Source organism: Oxyura jamaicensis, chromosome Z, assembly GCF_011077185.1.
Source record: "Oxyura jamaicensis isolate SHBP4307 breed ruddy duck chromosome Z, BPBGC_Ojam_1.0, whole genome shotgun sequence".
Classification (NCBI taxonomy): Eukaryota; Metazoa; Chordata; class Aves; order Anseriformes; family Anatidae; genus Oxyura; species Oxyura jamaicensis.
The window spans coordinates 25,675,578-25,695,387 of NC_048926.1; the positions used below are offsets into that span (position 1 = coordinate 25,675,578).

The window sequence follows — 19,810 nt, forward strand, 5'->3', positions numbered from 1 at the left end:
GCTTCATTTGCTGTGAAAAGATGGTATTTATAACAAGTATTATGCAGTGCAGGAATTGACTTGTTAATCACATCTAAATACATAGCAGAGGTATGCATTTGTAGGCTTGCTGAAGCACTTGCAGAGGATCAATATGTGTGGGATGCATGTGCACATGGAATGGTAGTATTTTCAGACATGCTTAGACAACATAAAAATACTTTTCAAAGGCAACTATCAGCACTTTATCTCGTTACCAAGAAGTCAAGAGATCTATTTGATTTGTAAAGTGTTTTCATTTCAGGGTTTCGTATCAACAGCCTTGTATGTGTTTGGTTTTCTTTTTTTGGTATTTGCATGCAAGCAATTGAAGTTGCAAAATGCTGCAATATAATATCCTTTAAAAGTCAAAGGCTTTTAAACTTTTTGGATAAAAGTTTCACCAGCTGACTTGTACTTACTCATTTTTGTGTTGTTCTTGCTGTGAAACTTGTATGTAAAAACATGGACACTGGTTTTCTGTAACATCAGGCTAGTGCTGTGTCAATTTTCACAGAAATACGAGACCCAGATTCAGACTGGAAAAGAAGCATTCAGGGGGCTTAGTACAAACAATTTGACTTACCAGAGTCACAAGTGGCTGAGTAAGTCTGTGGGTTTCACTGCACGCTATGTATCTATTGAACAAATATATTATGGCTCTGAGGAAAATACAGACATCCTCCGTAGTATACGTATGTCTGTGTATATATGTGTATATATATATATATATGTGCACACACACACACATTTCAATACTGGTTGTGCTTTCTTCCATCCTTAAAATATCTCAAGTAAAAAGCACGATTTTGTGACTCTTGAGTGTTGTGTCTGTGGCTGGAACAGCAATCTTTTCACCACTGCAGGGAGACCAACAAACTTCCAGACGTTTACAAGTTTAGTATTACAAGTCCAAAGCATTTTAAAGCAACAGAATTATACCTCAAATAAATAGAGACTAATTTATTTGGTTAAGATAGGAATATGTAATAAGAAATGAACACAATGGATAAATATTTACATATTTTACTTAAGTTTATAATACAAAAATTTAAAACATTAAGTACCTTCCTTCCTAGTTTGTAATACTGTCTCTTGCAAGGCTGACTAAACTGTCTTTTTAGGCTATCTGAAAACAAACCACTATCACAAAACAAAATGTCAATACATTGAAACAACTCCCAGTTACCTGATAGATCTGTAAAAGCAGTCCCCGAGCTTTTAGCTACAGGAAGCACAGGCATAATTTTTCTGGAAGCAGGAAGCTGTTTAACCATAGTTTTAAGAAGAACTTTTTCTGCTGAAAAAAAGCAAACCAACTTCTAATACAATATTAACCAAAATGTGAATGTATCTGAGTGTGTCATATGAAAATTTTTTTTTGTTTTGTTTTGTTTTTTTTTCAGCCTTACAAATTATACAAATACATATTTTTAGTTCCTCATGTACTTATTCAGAAAGTAGCAAATACTTGAGAACAAAGAATTACAGTGTCTGGTAATTCAGTGTTTAATTATGTTTAAGTCTGCTAAGGAATGGATACAAAATGACAAGAGATCATGATAACAAGGAGGTTTCTCACCTTACAGTATCTGCAGAAAGATTAGGTTTATCAATTGTGATGAAAAAAGACAGCTTTTATGCCTTGCTTTTGGTCTTGGCAGATGCCCATGGCAAATCCTATATTAACCAAACCCTGAATTTCATTGGGTTCCATCTTCATGTAAAGTCCTTCTACCTATAAATATATTTCTAAAACCAATTTCCTGTTATTTAACTTTACAGTCTTTTGTAGCAAAAGAATGCAACAGAGAATGAAGTTAGCTATTTACCTCTATATGACAGCAATTTTAGTTAAAGATGACATAATCAAAAATGTAAAAAAACATCCAGACTTGGCAGACATAAATGATACTTCCAAGACCTAATCATGTGCATGATGACTAATCATGTGCAAGAAAGCATACATTTTCAAACTGCATAGCAAGATGATGAATAATGCTTTTTCAGTATATTTTCTGTAGTGCCATTCAACATTGATGTATTATGGAATTTGGTTCTGAAGATACCGCCATCCTAACCAAAACACCTTGCATATACTAATGGTAGGAATATCAAAAGAAAAGCCAGCTATAGCTGCTGAGAATGATTTTCTCTGACAATTTTCAACAATTAATAGCTGTTTTTCATTTGTTCAAATTCCTCACACCATATACACTATTTTGAATATATGTACTATATATACTATAGACTGTTTTAAGTATATAAATATGTCTATAGCTATGGGCCTATGTTGCAAAATAATGCTAAAAAAATACATTTGTGGATTATTTTAGAAATAAAGAGAAATAGGAAAAAATCTGTTTGAAAAGTTATTTTCACTTTATGCATAAAATTATGGTTAGATGACTAATTCCATGAGTAGTAATTTGATCTGTCTGATAGTTTAAAATCCTAAAATGGGATTTCATAACTCCCCACAATAAATTGAACAATGTAAAGCATTTGTCTGAAAAAGAAAAGGAAGTTTATTTGCAAAACACTCAACAGCTATTATAAAGAAATTACTTTTTCCCTCTATATTAATCTATTTACATATACTATATATATATATACATATACATACACATGTACTATGTTATAATTTGGATTGTGCATTACTGTAAGGAAACCATAGAACTATGTATTGTACAACTTGGTATAAGCAAAAGCTTGGATATAGTGCAGTCTTTTTTTTTTATCTGAAATTGTATAAAAATTAAGCATATGTAAGACATTATTTCACTGTATTGCTAGTAATTTGCTGTAGACACTGTTATTTACGTTAGTAGAGCAGGTACCCCTTCTGCTATTGGTAGACATTGACTGGCCACTGCTGTTACTACTGTTAGGATCTAAAGTCCCTTTAGAACTGATGAGGCTGAAAAGTTGTCTCTGATACTGAGAAGAAGCATAGTAATAAACAAGGGGATCGATGCAACAGCTAATGCTACTGATACAAACACACAGGAGATAGGCAAAGTAGAGATACTCTAAACTGTTGTCATATGAATAATTGATATAATGAATTAATAAGAGGACATTTGTTGGTCCAAAACAAATAATGAAAACAGAAAAAACCGCCACACACAAAAGCAAGGCACGTGTCTTCTTATTTTGTTTTGCAACAATATTAGAAGAACTCAAACACCGAATGATACACACGTAACAGATGGTAGTTATTATAAATGGCACTATAAAGAAAACAGAAGAGAAGATGGAGAAAAAGTGAAAGTAGTATTTGTGAAGTTCAGATTCCCGTAACACGTCATGGCAAGTTGTTATATTTAAGTTGGGTATTTCCATGGTTTGCTCTCTGATGAGAAAAGGTATAACCCCAGTTATTGCTACAAACCATATGACGAAACAAATCACTGTGGCACGTGTTAATGTACGCCAGCCAAGGGCCTGCATGGGGTACACCACTGCTAAGAAGCGATCAAGGCTTATGCTTGTCATAAGCATTATTGAACAGTACATGTTGCAGTAGAAAGCAGCGGTGATGAAACGGCACATTTGAGGTCCAAATAACCAGTTGTTTCCAGAGAAATGATAAGCAATCTTAAAGGGAAGCACACTTACAAACAGTACATCTGCAAGGGCCAAATTCAGCATGTATATTACAGCAGGCTTTTCGATTTTCATTTTTTTCAGAAACACGAATATGGCTGTGACGTTCAGAGGGAGGCTCAGCACAACCACTAAGGTGTAAACCGAAGGAACAAAACGGGTCAGCCATGGACTAGTGAGGTATCTTGCTGTTTCCACTGACACAGTTCGTTGTTCACGTGGAGGTGATCTGGTCTGGTTGGTGGAACCTATTCGAAATTCTGATTCATTTTCAGCACTGCTTTCAATGTCTTCCATAGGTATAGGGTCACCACGGTCAGGTATCAGAAAAGCTCTGGCCCTTGGGCTGCTGCTGTTGTATCTATTGGCTGAAAGAGAATACAGTATAAAGATTAAGAAGCAGATATTTCATGCAATGGGGGAGTGAAAATATCTTTCAAAAAGGAAAGCTGAAATGATATGAGCAACACAAAATAATGCAGTTAATACCTTATTCAAAGTGTGGATGGCTCACAGATCTTGGCCCATCCCATTTTGTTGTAGCCCCTTTTACAGTATGGGTAAAACTTCCCACTATAACTCCTCTCTCTTAAATTCTAGACTCTTTATGATAGGGATCAAACTCTATCTGAGCTTAAGGAACCAATCTCATCTATATAGATCATTTCTGTAGGCTACTTTAACACAAATACAACTGTAAATTTATCACCCATTAATTTTCTTTGCCAGATGCTTCATGAAGTTTGTAAGAATTGAGGTGCTGGGATAAATGTTGGTATTCATACACAAAAGTGCTCCGTCACTCTCACTGTGAAGAAGTTCTTTCGCATGTTGGTGCGGAACTTCCTGTGTTCTATTTTGCAGCTGTTGCCCCTTGTCCTGTCCCCACAAACCACTGAGAAGAGGTTAGCTACATCCTTCTGTCTCCTACGCCTCAGGTATTTATACACATTGATGAGATCCCCTCTCAGTCTTCTCTTCTCCAGGCTGAACAGACCCAGGTCTCTCAGCCTTTCCTCATAGGGAAGATGCTCCAGGCCCCGTATCATCTTTGTGGCCCTCTGCTGCACTCTTTCCAGGAGATCCCTGTCTTTTTTGTGCCGGGGAGTCCAGAATTGAACACAGTACTAAATCAGTGAGCCAAAAGTACTTAGGCATGATTCATCTATCTATGCCTCAGATGCAATTATTTGTTCTATAGTAATTCAATCCTTTTTTTTTTTTTTTTTTTTTTTTTTAAACGCAGATGAGAACAAAAGCAACCTAAGGAGGCAGATGGCAAAGAAAGGAATGACTGAGGCTTTAAGCAACCAACTACCAACCTTCATGAGCAGGGCTGTGAGAGAGGAGCCTTGCCCAGACTGAATGTTAGTAAAATCCAGACTTGAATGTGGGATGTGGGATCAAAGCAGAGATAGAGGGATATGGGCATTTTTTAGTTTTTAAAAGTGCTGTGCTGCAGATATCATGCTGTATCACAGCAGCATTCTGAGGTAATAGAGGACAAACGAGGGGATGTGCTTGTGATATGTGTTTTTATATACAGTTATTTGACTGCATTCTCTGCAGGCCACAAGAAGTTGCTGGATAAGAATTCAAATCTGGGAGCTTGTTTGTGTAGACTGAAGTAGGAACTATTTAATAAGTATACCAAAACACAGGTGTCACAGACATATGTGGGATTCAGCATGCAGTGTTTGCACAGAAATGCACTATGCAAAGTTATACAAGGATCTGTTCTTCATTACAAATGAGAACATTAACAAAAAGCAAAGCTACAGAACCTCAATCTTTAACATTACTTTAAAATTTTAGTGCAAGTGATTAACTGGCTCAGTCAGCTCTTAATTTAGCAGTTCAGATACAGCATAAATTAACACCTCTTACTTTTGCCTGTAGCTAACATTGAATAATTAGGTTATTTCCACTGCTTAATGATTATCGCAATAAAAACCTGTCACAACTGACACCATTGGTATTCACCTCTTTTGGAAGGATCATAGTTATTTTTGAATGAAAAAAAAAAAAAAAACACAACTGATTTCTTCTGCCACAGGCAGGTCTTTATGGTCAAGCTTAGAGGCATCAGCAAGAGTGATGAAAGAACTTGAATTTTACTTCTGATATTTCCAGTACACACTTGTTTTATGAATTAAAGACTTCATATGCTATGAATATATATATTTTTCCATTGCTTTTTCTAAAATCAAAAAATTTGGAAAAGGAATATAATGACAATCATACTCCCCAGAGCTCTATGCTTCCTTCTTGGTTCCTCTGTCACTGAAGAACAATGAAGAGGTGACATGGTTTCATATGAGCTAGGCACGTTTTGAGGGAGCACAGGTATCAATGAGCCTGGTGAGAAGCAGGGGACAGCTGTGTTTAGAGACAGGAATTATATTACCAAGATCACCTCTGCATGACGTGACAACTGAGGTGCTTCTAACAAGCACCTCTTGTATCCCTGTATCCCTGAACTTTGACGGTTTTCACCTGTGCTGCCTCACTGTAGCTGGCAGTGTTGCTGTGAAGCCTCAGAAGTGCTGCTGTGTCTCTCTTTTTGAGGACTAGCAAGCAAACTAGGTGGAACCACAGACTCATAAAGGCTGGGGGTTAAGTTACTTATTGTGAAAACTCTTGCCAGTAAACTGACCCATTTCTCAGTGACTCATTAGACCAGTATCAAAATAAGTTAGAGAAGAAAAATGATGATTGACAAACGTTCTGTATATCAACCACTAGCCTTTGAATAAGCTATTCCTTGTAGTTACTTAAACATTGCTAATAATTTTAATTATATACTGAATTCTTGGAGCTAATTTCTTTACAAGATGAGTTTTAGATGGAAGTATTTACAGTCCACATTACTCCATTATCAAACTTCCCTAAAAGTAGAATCCTATTACAATAACTCAGGGCAAGCATACGTATTTTTAATTGAGTTAGAATTCTACACAATAATACTTCAACTTGGCAAAAACTACATGTTCTTCATACAAGCAATGACTTTCTAAATTCAGAGTTTACCTCAACTTTGAACAACACCTCCATGTTGTGTGCTGTGCTTAGTCCACATCTTTATCTTGAACTTAGATGACTTGCAAGTCAGCTATATGGGAAAATGGGATGAGACCTCAATCATGCGGTTTCTCTCGGCTGCTTTCTAATACAGATAACAGGAATCTAAACGTTCTTAATGAAATTAAATTGTATTTTAATTTAAGATATTAATAGCCACATACCAGTTCTCTTCCTTTGCAAAGATGTGTATATGTTTGTGTGACCCAATGTCTGTCCATTATTAGAAAAACCAACAGTGCACTCATGCTTTATAAAATGGGAAGCAAGACAGTAAGTGCCCTGGGGTTCTGGATTCCTTCTGTGTCAGAGTTTATTTGAGAAAGGCAGCGATCAGAGATTTATACATATAAGAGTGGATGATTAAATTGTCTTATTAATTTTTTAAAAAGAGATCTGTAATAGGAAACAGACTCTATCTAAAAGCTCTGATAATACAACAAAGCTCTACAGAAAAGATTTTCTGTATGAATACAGAATAAGCCGGGTATTCTTTTTGAGCTGTTTTAAAGATGCAATGGAATATGTCTCTAAAATACATTTGCCTAGAGCTTAAACGTTTTTAATCATAGAAATAATCTGTTAGGAAAACAGAGGTAAAGCTTTGATATTGTAATGATTAAAAATGTTTGGTCACCCTGCTTCTGCTAGGCAGTCACCCAGTCCTTTGGGAAGAGGTCAAAACTTGTGGATTATTATTTTTATGATTAAGGGTATTCTCACTGCAGAGTTAATACCTGTATCAAAGTAATTGTAATATATGAAAAGCTCTGGTTTAACTAAGAACAAACAGGATAAAGCACTGGATTTTTATCCTCACGCTGTGCAGTCAGGACACTGCACTATGTACACTCTTCCCTTTGCTTCTAATAAAGACTTCAAAAGGCAAAAATTAAGCAAAATCAGTACAATGTTCAAATTTCCCGAAGTTTTCTTTTACTGCTTTTGCACTGATTATTCAACAAGGACATGCAGAAATGATGTAGAAAGACAGAAAGTGCACAAACTATAGAAAATTTGTGACTGATTTTAACAACGCATGGAGTTCTGTTTTCCATCAAGTACCATACACGGTCAATCTCCTGGTTAGCATACACATATTCTGCTTGCCCTGAAAGATGATGCTTTGTTTTACAAAGAGCTATTTTGTAATTTCCTTTCATGTCTGTTTTCACATGCAAGGGGCTACTGTGTGTACTGTTTTGTGAAAGGAAAAGTAGAGAGCAAAATACATAACAGCTTCAGCCAATCTTAAACCAGCACTCCACATCTCTTGAGCACCGAAAGAAAATTTTGAAGTATTTATATAAACCCATAAACCTAGACAGTTACAAACCCACAGTGTTCATCTCACAAAATGTTTGTTTGTTTGTTTGTTTTTAATGAGGTGAAAAACTAAACACATTAGACTCTGACTCAAGGCAGTAAAAGATAATCTCTGTGTGCCACCAGACAATTATAAATACTGATTTCTGGGTATTACGGATTGCACTGGTTTACAACAAGAAGTCTGTTCCTCTTATCTTCCCTTCGTATAATCTGCACAGATGGTCATCTAGAATCTAAATTTTTAGTGGCCCAAAAATTAGGTACTGAAAGACAGAATGAGAAGTGCAAGCCAGATGTTTATAAGTAAGGTAAGCCACAGTCTTGTAGGACGGGTGACAATTATTTGCTTTTGTAACAGTAAACACCACGTTTTCTTTTTAAAATGTTCTTTAACATGTATCTCCAAGCATGCAGAGTTCATTATTGTAGTACATGAGTAATGCAGTAACAATTTTCACACATTTTTATGAAGTCTCATTTTCTTGCCAACAGATGTCTGCTCCTTTTGCTTTCCTTTCTCAACAGCTTTCACCATGCATGCTGGCTTCAAGCAATGGTAGCATCTGTCTCTTTATCCAGCTGTTAGCATCCTCACACGGGAAAGTCTGGGCAACTTCAGACCTCAGCCAGCTACCTTGGCGTGCCTGGCCTTTGAGAGGCAGCACCCTGTGAGCTTAGGAGCAAGCACCCAGCACCAAGACACTGCAAAGATGCCTTTATTTATTTATTTATTTATTTATTTTCACTTGCCCACAGGACTAGTAGAGGCCAATAAGGTGAGAACTGTGGGTATTAAGGGACCAGGAAGGACGTGGGGGAGAAGCCACAGGTGCAAGAGAAGAGCTGAGCCAGGGATGCAGCAATGCACATGCAGTGGGACTTAAGAGCATTGCGGTGAAAATAAGGAAGGTTATGCTGGACATCAGGGAAAGGACGTTATTACTGTGGGAGTGAGTGAAAGGGGATCAGAGGACACATGCAGATGGCTGGGCTTTATTAGTTCTACTGCGCATGAAATAACTTGTTTGAATTTTTATTTTCTTAGTGTTAGTGATGTAATACAGTAAGTATTTTGTTCATTGTTTCCTAAGGAAGCAGCAATTAGCGTACTTCAGGATACTCTTCAGTGAAGATTACAATTGTAAAAGACAGGAAAACAAGCTTGGATGTTTCCATAAACTGAAAGAAGAGTGTTGAAGAGTACGATCCTGTTCCAACAATAATTTCTGCAGTTCATAATTACCTCCCAAGCATACATTTCCCGCTGTTTTTTTGTTTTGTTTTGTTTTGTTTTGTTTTTACTAAAGGAACTTCCTTTCAACTTCCAATATGAACACGGTTGTGATCTCTTTTTTTTTTGCCCACTTGTCCTTGTGACAAAAAGTTGTTTAGATGAAAGTTTCCCCTTTCTGACATTTCCCTCCCAGAATAATTACAAACACTAGCTCTGTCCTCTCTCAGCCTTCATTTTAGTAGTCAAAGAACACCACACTTAAATTTCCCCTTAGCTGGCAGACACTCTCTTCCTCTTATCGGCCCTTTTCTGTACTTTAAGCTGGCACTGAGACTTCCCAGCTGGTATCTCAAGAGTTGAACTTCTTATTTTTTAGCAGGCTTTTACAGGATTGAAAGAAACACTAAACAGAATTTTACAGAAAATAAAAATGTTGCCATCTCAAAGTGCATGATCTAGCTCTTATTACCATTGTACATTTACTAGAAACCATGAGGCAAAACACACTTCTCTTCTCTTACATTCCTCCCCTGAGCACCTGCACTGTCAGACAAGTTCAGAGCTAGACAGATCCAACGCCTCACCATGTACAGCACACGTTGTCATTTGTGCTATTTCTAATTAAACAAAGAGGAAAGTCATGTAATTGGGGTGCAGATTATGAACTGTTTTGTGTTGGCAGATCTTTCAGTCTTTGTTGCTACCACATATTTGGCAGGCAGTCTATCTCCTGAAGTGGTTAACAAAAGGCAATGTCATTCTTTTCATGAAACCCACCAGTACATCTGACCAAACTCATCTCTTCTTTCCACCATAGTTTGCTATTGCTATGTCATTTCTTCAGTCACAGGAGAATTGTAAATCGTTCTTCATCTTTAACCACCTCACCTGTGGCATGGTGTCGCTCTGAAATCTGTGTATTTCGGGTTCATGGCACTGCCTTTTACCCAAGTAAATAAACAAAGCAGTTCTCTCGCCGAACAACAAGGCTGACACCGCTCTACCCAGCCTGACATGTGCTAGCCTGCTCTCGCGGCTGTGAGAATAAACCGGGAGCAGCGCAATGAATGGTCGAAAGAAGCCAGCCCTAATTAAAACCAGAAAGCAGAACCCCGTTGCCCCGGCTACCCGCGGGCACATGCCGCTTATTTCCCTCTGCCATCGGGAAATTCATTTATTTCCCTCTGCTGGGGCCGGACCGGAGCCCACCCCCCGTGTCCCCCTACCCCCTCCCGAGGCTCAGGACCTCCCCGGGCATCCCCCGTCGGGGCCACTCACCGGCCTGGGCCGCGGCGAGCGGCGGCGAGAGCGGGCAGCTGAGCACGGCCAGGGCGCAGAGCAGCGCGGGCAGCCCCATGGCCACCGCCGGCTGCCTCCCTCCTTCCCTCCCTCCCTCCCTCCGTCCGTCCGTCCGTCCGTCCGTCCGTTTGTCCGTGCGTCCCGGCCGCGCCGGGGAAGGCGGGGGAGGGCCGGGAGGGGCGGCTCCACCGAGCCGAGGCGGGGCGGGGACGGGGACGGGGACGGGGATGGGGCGGTGGGTGGTTGCCAGCCCGCTCCTCCTTGCTGCTAGTGCTGGGATCAGTCAGGGAAGGGGGAAGGCGCCAGGGGCTTGGGCGCGGTGCGGCGGCAGGAAGTGCCAGACAAAGGATAATCCCCCCCAAAACGAGTCTGAGTTTAAGGACAGGAGTTTGCCGAGTTTTGTGCGTGTGATTCCAATCGCTAAGAGCCCGCAGCAGCAAATGAGGTTGAAGTAGCTGCAGTGTTAGTGGTAGAGAGGTGATACTGGTTCGGAAAAGCCCCTTCGCGCAGAAATCAGCCTTCGATACACTAACCAACAGCTCACCGTCTTCCACTGCCTGGGCTCGGTAAGCTCACGGCTCTGGAAGCACAGGCTAACCTGAAAGATGTGCTACTCAACTCTGCGGTTCTCCTGTCTTTATTTATTTATTTTTTTTTGTTATTGTTATTGTTGTTTTTGTGTTGTTTGTTTTTGTTTTTATTCCAAGGCTGCATTTGAAACACTGTCACTCCTGAGCTCAGTGGCCCATGCCTTGGATGGGAAAGCTTTGCTCTGTCCTTCCTGAGTAGCTCATGATTGAAAAGCTGCTTGAGCTGAAGCCTAATCAAAACTAAGGAGGAAAATAACTTTGCAGCTATTATTTAGGCTCTTTTGTTGTTGTTGGTGGTGGTGAAAATACTTCACTGGAAGTTTAGTGCATTGTAAGCCTTAGGTGTGTAATACAATCAAAAGCTTTACAAATAGACGCTCCGTGGTTTGCTGGAGTACACTGCCCCATCCTGAAGTCTATGTATTTCAGTTTATGGCAATACAAATACAATGGGAGGCAAGCTCTGTTCAGAACTTGGTCAGATACACGAAGTTGAGTTGTTACTGCAGAAATGGCAGCCTGTACTCTTTAACTGAGAGTAATAGCTATAGAAAATCAAGTATTCCTGAGAGCAAGCACTGGTTCCCAGGAAATTCCAGTCCTAATCCTTGCTTGCTCTACCATGTTTGTCCCACAGTTCTAGCCCTTGCTCCATGTTACGGCACTGTTAAGGCTGACTCCAGTTCGCACAGACCAAGAAGAAGGAATGAGTATCAGTTTTACTGTGGGCTGGCCTTTAATCAGGTCAGTAAGAAGACCTTGCAATTTTGTGAGAAACATGCAAGACAAGCTCTGTCATCCCTGAACACACCAGGGAACCACAGAGAATACCTTATACTGAATTGTTTCTTTTCATCAATTTAAAAAACATTTTAATTACAGATTATTTATTTTAATCTATTTGGGAAGAGAGAGAGAAGCTATTCTTGGACATTTCCATGGTCTTGCAGCTTTATAAGCATACCCAAATGCAATGTAACAGCAGTGGCTTTTCTGCCCAACCCTATTTGTTTAGTGTATGCATAAGCAGAAGCTCCTTGTGAGCTGAATTTATCTTCTATGCTGCAGTTTCCTTGAGGAAGCTATAGCTGAGAGATAGGCCTACAAGAGAGAAGGAGTTATAGAATATTTGTGGGAATATTTGTATGTGGAAAACTCATTTTGCCATTAAAGTGAAAACTTTTTTTTTTCATCTTTATTTTATTTTTTAAATCTGTTATACTGCTTATGCAATTTTAAAGCATTAATCTGCGCTTCCACAGGTTGAGAGAAACTAACAGGATTTACTGTACTGAATGAAATTTAAACACCCTGTGAAAACAGAAAGGGAGTTCTGTGAAAGTGCTTTACATTAGAGGCACTTCATTTTTATAGTGAGTATTTATACAGAATCAAATTCATTTTAATCTATGGAAATAGGCACAGCAGAGTGACATCTGTGACCTAAATGTAGACTGCCTTGAAAAAAAAAAAAAAAATGAAGCAAAAGAGGAACTAACTCTTAACACACCATATATAGTAAAAACATGCCATGAACCCATTTCCAGTCTCAGATATGACAGCATTTTAAGAGCTCTGTCTTAGTGATAAATGCAACAGGAAACATCTTGCCAAGAGTTCAAACTGGAGATTTGAGAGCGGACATTAAGGTTGGTAGGAGGACTAGATCCACAAGTTGTGAAAACTTATGTCCTTTGAACACTTTAGTTTGATAAAGAAGCATTACACCTGATTTCCCCAACATTCATTGCATGCCAAATTACTCTGACATGCACTTGAACATGAAAATGAGCAAGCATTTAAGTTCTGGAAGAATGTTTTTAACACATTTCTTCTACCTATGGTAATCAGTCTTATATGATGCCTTTCTCACAAAAACCATCCTCCTAAGTGTTTTTGAGCCATTCTTTAAGATAAAATGACAAATCTGATGTCTGGTTCAAGAATTTGGTCATGTACAGGAGACAGGAGGAAAAACTGATAGGGTGAAGCTGACAAAATCTGTTTTCTACCCAGATATTTGAATCACCTTTGTGGTCCAATGCTACACAACTGGACACATGTCCAAGAAATGTCCATAAATACTTACTTTTAGTGTCCTGAAGGTACATGGGTTGGGTCAGCTTCTCAGTGTTGTGAAGAGATAGGCATCTGGAAACAAGACCAGGTTCTGGAACACCGTGCAATACAGTTAATCTTTAGTCATAAGCTGGGTACAAGTATTGTTGAAGGAACTATCTGCAAAGAAATGTATATATATATATATATAAACCTCCAAATTGTGAGCTTATAACATGTAAAAATTCTAAGCCTAAAATAGAGTTAAACCAAATTACTAATCAGTCTTACAATGTCCTGGTTTTGGCTGGGATAGGGTTAAATTTCTTCTTAGTAGCTGGTATGGTGTTGTGCTTTGGATTTTTGATGAAAAGAGTGGCAATAACACACTGATGTCTTAGTTGCTGCAGAGCACTCACACATAGCCCTGGACTTCTCAGTTTCTCATGCTGCCCTGCCTGCGAGGAGGCTGGGGATGCAGAAGGAGCTGGGAGGGGACACAGCCAGGACAGCTGGCCCAAGGGGGCCAGATGGCTGCCCATACCATATGGTGCCATGCTGGACAATGGGAACGGGAAGAGTTGGCCTGGGCAGGGCTGGGAGGGCAAAAATTGGGGATTGGCAGAGCATAAACTTGCTGGTGATGAGCAATTGTGTTTTGCATCACTTTTCTCTTGTATTAAAATTATTATTATTTATCAAACTTCATGTCAACGCATGAGTTCTTAAACTTTTAGTTTTTTCAGCTCTCTCCTCCATACCACTAGGGTGGTGATGTAAAAGCTGTGTGTAACTTAGCTGTCTGCTAGGTTAAACCACAACATAAATATGTTTTTCTAATGTTTTACCAGACCCCAGGGAATATATATATATTATGTATATATATATATATATATATACTTTGGTTCTAGAGGCCTTTACCAATGGGCCATAGTGGGGCATAAGTCACTGTCTGCCAAATCTGTGAAATATGTGAAGGGAAACTCACATCATACCTCCAGTGATAAACTTCCTTTCAGTTATAAGGAACAGTCACAGAGCTATGTCCTTTGTATTCTTGTAAATTGGATTACTATAGATATAGGAAGTGAATAAAACTATTTATTTTGTTTTAGATATTCTGTTTGTATACAGGAACCAAATTTAAGTCTTTTTTTTTTTTTTTTTTTTTTTTTTTATCCTGTAGTGATGCTACAGGATATGCTATACTTTCTCTGTCTAGATAAGATAATTGTAATGGAAGTGAAGAGTTTACAGCCTCTAAAACTTGTACCACTTTTAAATTCTACTTCTTGCCTCTTTTTTCAGCCGGTTTTGTTGTTGTTGTTTTTTGTTTGCTTGTTTTTTCCCCCTTGGGAGCATTTTACAGTACACTACTTCATTCCTGTAAAACACACCAGGTCTGCCAAGAAAGTCTGGAACCATCTGGCAGCATCGCTATGTCGATGAAGCCATCGTACTGTTCAGGAGCTACCAGACTGCTCTGGTGCATGCCTGGGGTTGGTAGTTACTGCTCTAAAAAGGGTGAGGTTAGAACCATATTTCAGAGGCAAAACCAGTCCTCCAGGTCTGGGACGAGGGTTGTGTTGTCTACGTAGTTATGAACTGTTTGAAGTCAGATGTGACTGTTGCTCTTTAGATTTGCTGTTAGAAGGAAGTCTGTTTTGTTGTTCTTGCTTGCTTTAAAAAAAAAACACTAACAAAGGTCTGCAGATAGGCACCAAGTAAAACAGAACAGAGTAATCGCTTGTGATAGTATTTCTCTTGCTTAGCCAACAGATGTTGTTCATTCTGCAATCTTGTGGATTGTTTTGGAGCTTCAGAGTCCCATCAGAATGAGTAAGCACCAAATTAAACCAAGTTAATTGCAAAGTGCTCATAGCTAACTCTAAAAATGATATGGTAGAAAAATGCAAACTCTAACAGACAACTATTGACTATTATAATTTCACCAGCACTGTCTAGGAAAACAAACTTAATAGACGGGCAGGTCTTTCAAGGGAAGACTCAGTTCCTCCTATACTGAGAACAGCTGAGTAAAAACAGCTATGCTGTTATTTTCCTCAGTTTTTGTCACCAGTAAGGCAAGTGTTTCCACAAGACCATTTCGTGAATGAAAGTGGTTTCATCAACGCATATCTAACCATGCATAACTGGAGGCCCTAAACCACACCTACAGTAACCTCCAAAAAGCCCATTTTCGTACTTTCTAGTAGATATCACCAGTATATGACATCAATTGGTGGGTACAGAATTACTTTGCCCAATTACATAGTACCAGTACTACCTGTCAATCTTATATTTAGGTAGAACCATTATGGTCAGCCTTGTTTGGCAGGGTTCATTATTTGTTGAGTGACAAGGTCCTGAACTGAACTTGCTAATTAAGAAGAAAGCTTCTGAAAGAGTTCAAAGAACTTTAAGTGGAAGTTTCTCTTTGATGTGTACCAGGAGAGCAGGAATATCAAGAAATGGTTGGAAAAGATGAGATCTGGCATACAGACTGTACCTTTCATACATGTCATTACCAATAAGCTTTCATAAGCATGTGTACTTCAGGTGCAGCTAGGAGGTGACCAAGGAAGGTTCTGCTCACATTAGAACTGAGCAGGAACTAGGTGTGCCAAGTACGCCACAGAGAGCAACGTGTCTAGGAGTGACTTATTCTCACAAAGGCAGTGGGCCTCTAGTAAGTTACACCAGCATTTTTCCAGGCTTATGACATGTCACTTCAAAGGTCTGATTTTATTGGTCAACATCCCACTTGTGCAGACCTACTGCTCAGATAGAATTTGTCAAAACTGTGCAGGGATTATCCTCCCTGGTCACCTATGACAGGACACAAGGGAACAGCACAAAGCTGTGCCAGAGGGGATGTCCAGTTCAGACTAGATATGAGGGAAAGTTCCTTTACTGTGAGGGTGGCCAAACCCTGAAAGAGGCCTCTTAGAGGAGTGGCTGATGCCCCGTGCCTGTCATTGCTCTATAGGCATTTGGACAATGCCCTCAGTAACATGCTTTAACTTCTGGTTAGCCCTGAAGAGGTCAGGTAGCTGGACTACACGATCTCAGAATAGAATAGTTCAGTTCAAAGGGGCCTTCAAAGTGCTATTTTCATCTTCCCTAACAGCTATTTTAAGAGAACCTGGGTATTAATACTATAACAAGTATGTAACATTTAAATGACTGATAAACTGGTAATGCAGCATAACTAGCTGGAAGAGAAATGGAAGTACCTAGGACCTGTTTATTTTTTAATTAGTGATATTAGCTGTTATAAAGTAGTGAACTGTTCACATTTAATACATAAATGAATATCTTTAATAAGAAATCTTTGCTTCACTCTGTATAATACAACAGATCAGTGTACAAACTAATGTAGTTTACATATCTGCCACTCACTTTGGATTTATTTCAGCTTCAGAATTAAATATTTATGTAAAATTGCTTTTACAATGTGTTCCAGAGCACCTCACTGTACATTCATCTTCTAAAATGCTTTGACACAAGGAAAGTGAGAGTAGGGAATAGCTTCCCTTGCTTTATATATTACACTATCCACTATACATGTTCTTGCTCTTTAGATGCAATTGGTAATTAATCAGCAAAATCATCACTACTTTCAGTCGCATAAAGACCATGAGACCATTTCACTGCTGAGAAATCTTCCCAAAGTGTAATATGAGGACAGTTAAGTTTAGATTTAATTTAATAAAAGCTCTGAAAAGTTCTCATTACCATCTACATTGTTACTTGAATAATCCTTTTAAATGAAATCTAGGAAACAAGCCAGTTTAATTAAGTAACATTTATTTTACATAGAACAATCTCCAGAGAATATTTAAAAAAATCTAAATACTGATTTTATTGCATTTATTTTCTTACAAAAAGACAGACAGGCACAATTTATGTATTCAAATACTTCAAACTGAACAGCTGTTCACTGTTCAGATTACCCCCATGCCACTCAAAAGGCTGTGAAAGTAGAAAATGTCATTTTACACAAGGCAGTAGTGCATTTTATTTAGTAGGAATGAATCACAAAATATATTTTTGTACAGTAAAATGTTACTGTCACTTTATAATTACCTATAAAAATTTTTGAATTGCACAACAAGTTTGCTTTGCAATTGACAACTGCCAGAAAATAGGCTTAGTATGTAACTAAATATTTGCGCGAGCTATCCCCTAGAGACAAATTAGGATTTCTTTTGGTAAATACTTAAAATCTAATATGAACTATATTATATATCTGAGGTCATTTAAAATGTTTTTAATAGGAAGAGGCTTATATATTCAACTAAATTCACTTTCTGTCTACCTTAATATCCATACAACCACAATAGCTGAGTGTCCTAAACAATATTTTGATTTAAAAGTACCAACACCAATGAGATCTGGAAGTGTTTAAATTAATCTATTTCCTATTTTACTGCTTCATTATCAATAAAAGGCACTGTATACATTCCTCTCAATATTTGGTCTTTTAGTTTCTTTTAAAGTTAAAAAGCATCCAATGACAAACATCAAACAAATGTTGAAAAGCAAAAAGAAAAAAATACTGAAGAGACTTCCCATTGGTGGATGCAGTCCATGATGTCTGAAGACACTCATTTGCCATAGAACTTCTTATTCAACAAGAATATGAGCAAATTAACATTCACTTTAGCTTTGTCAAACATTTTCATTACAGCCACACCTTCATACTGCATCTGAAGCAAATCCTGTAACCATAAATAAAATCATTATTCTTTGCTTGAATCCATACCTCACAGCAAACAGATTGGGTGATTTTCATCACATACTAATTACCTCAAACTCCAGGTCCTTCATAATTTAAACAATTAAACGGAACTACTGAGTAAGTACAAAAAACAGTACGTGCTTTCTAGATCCCCCAATATAGGCTGTCAGTATCAGCAAGCTGGAAGAAAGATAGACTCCTGTGTATTATACTCTTGCATAGGTATTTGCTCCTTGCCACTGCTCTAATACGTCATTTGGTTTGATACGGTTTGATGGTCTCTCTAATATATGTCTTAACCCTACTCCAAGCCCAGCATCCTTCACAAATTACAAAATCGTTCCCCCCATGATCTGCTGCCTTGCAGTGATTGAATAGTTCATGGATTTAGAAAAAGACTGAACAGTTCTTATTTAGAACAAATGTGAATGTGGTTATAGAACACAGTGACAAAATTCAAACTCTACCTGGAAATGGAGCTGCACTTTTTCCATCTCAACCCCCAGAAATTTTGCTTTGATTTCAAAGTCACCCACTTCTTCTCCAGGTGTTATATCAAACATCACGTTCTTAAACCTTAAAACAAAGAACAGTAATTGAGTATGTATGCTATGCAGTTTTATATACTCCAAATACAGCCTGGTGAAAAGCCTGCAGAGCTGAAGAACTCTCTCACACACAAAAAACCTTCTTTTGTGCAAGGAAAGCACAAAAAAAACCTTTTACCACAAGCATCAGTGCTTTCCGTGACACATGCATTTTGTAAGCACAGCTTTATCTCCTCCCAGCAGCAGAAACCTTTAGGGACCACGGAGTAATATATCCACGAGAGCTGTTGGAGCTCAATTGGGCAACAGGAGGACTGGTGGAAATGTCAACTTAAGAAACTTTGCTCCTAGCACCAGCTTTCAGATGTATCACCTTGCTGCTAGTTAAGCTGTACAAGTAATGTGTGAGAAAACACACTGTATATGAACAGACACTAAACGCTAAACCAAAAAAAAAATAATAAAAAAAAAATCTAAGTGACTCTTAGAATCAAACCCCACTGCTTTAACAGGAGGGATGGTTTTTGCCCAGACCAGTATTTTTGGTATAGTGCAACAACATACTGGGTGATCTCGAAGGAGTTTAACTGTTCTCTTTGCTTTAGCAAATCCACCGTGTAGAATCACATAGTCTGCTGGAGAATACCTGAGTTTTAATAGAATTTATTTGGGACAGAGCTTGGCTTTATCAGCTGGTGGCTAAGCCTGTCCTTTCTCTCCCTTCCTTTTGTACCCACAAATTAAAATCTCATCACTTTTCTGACCTGGTTTATATAATGCATAGTTAAGGCAGGACACAGAAACAGTGAAGTTCATGGAGCACAGGGATCACTGAAAAATATTCATGAAACTGTATGCCATGTTGCATTTCCCGTCCTATTGTAATATGCTGGTCCTACAGAACTGCAAACAGATGCTACTACTACTTTCGCATGGCAGGTTCAACTTATATACTTAGAACAGGTCTGTCGAGTGGTCTTAAGAAGGTAAGAGAAGATTTAAAATGAGTGTCTTACTTTAACATGAAATTTGTTTTGGCCTTGTTAGACTAGGGAATGGACATTTTAACTTGACCTATCCGTTATTTTCTGAAGATCACTAGCATAATGTTGCATGAACCACTCCATGACTATTGCAATATCTTCTTGGAGGCTTGTCTGGTATACATGTAGTATGGCATAGAGCTCTTAACAGTCCTTTATACTGAGAAAAAAAAAATGCCTGTGAGAAGTACAGGGAACAAAGAGGAGCAAGTGTCCATAGGGGATGCAGATTTGTTCTGCCACCTTTGATTATCTTC

General features: G+C 38.5%; 2 protein-coding genes across 8 annotated transcripts in view; both read right to left on the reverse strand.

Annotated features, from left to right (window-relative positions):
- Positions 1 to 964: 964 nt before the first annotated feature.
- Positions 965 to 10,745, reverse strand: F2R (coagulation factor II thrombin receptor). 2 transcript variants are annotated; one of them, XM_035310433.1, is made up of 2 exons: positions 10,550 to 10,745; positions 965 to 3,995 (listed from the first exon to the last, which is right to left on the reverse strand). In XM_035310433.1, exons 1-2 carry the CDS (start codon positions 10,626 to 10,628, stop codon positions 2,800 to 2,802), a joined length of 1,275 nt encoding a protein of 424 aa, XP_035166324.1. In that variant the 5' UTR covers positions 10,629 to 10,745; the 3' UTR covers positions 965 to 2,799. The 2 variants fall into 2 exon arrangements, with proteins under 2 accessions (XP_035166324.1, XP_035166325.1); XM_035310434.1 differs by lacking the exon at positions 10,550 to 10,745 and adding an exon at positions 6,658 to 7,340.
- A 6,266-nt stretch (positions 10,746 to 17,011) lies between these two features.
- Positions 17,012 to 19,810, reverse strand: part of IQGAP2 (IQ motif containing GTPase activating protein 2) — a 127,977-nt gene continuing 125,178 nt past the window's right edge. For all 6 annotated transcript variants that reach the window (XM_035310050.1, XM_035310048.1, XM_035310051.1 and 3 more), the window contains 2 exons: positions 18,430 to 18,538; positions 17,012 to 17,942 (listed from right to left, as the gene is read on the reverse strand). In XM_035310050.1, the coding sequence (XP_035165941.1) occupies positions 17,829 to 17,942; positions 18,430 to 18,538 (223 nt within the window). In that variant the 3' untranslated portion in view covers positions 17,012 to 17,828. The remainder of the gene's footprint in view (positions 17,943 to 18,429; positions 18,539 to 19,810) is intronic.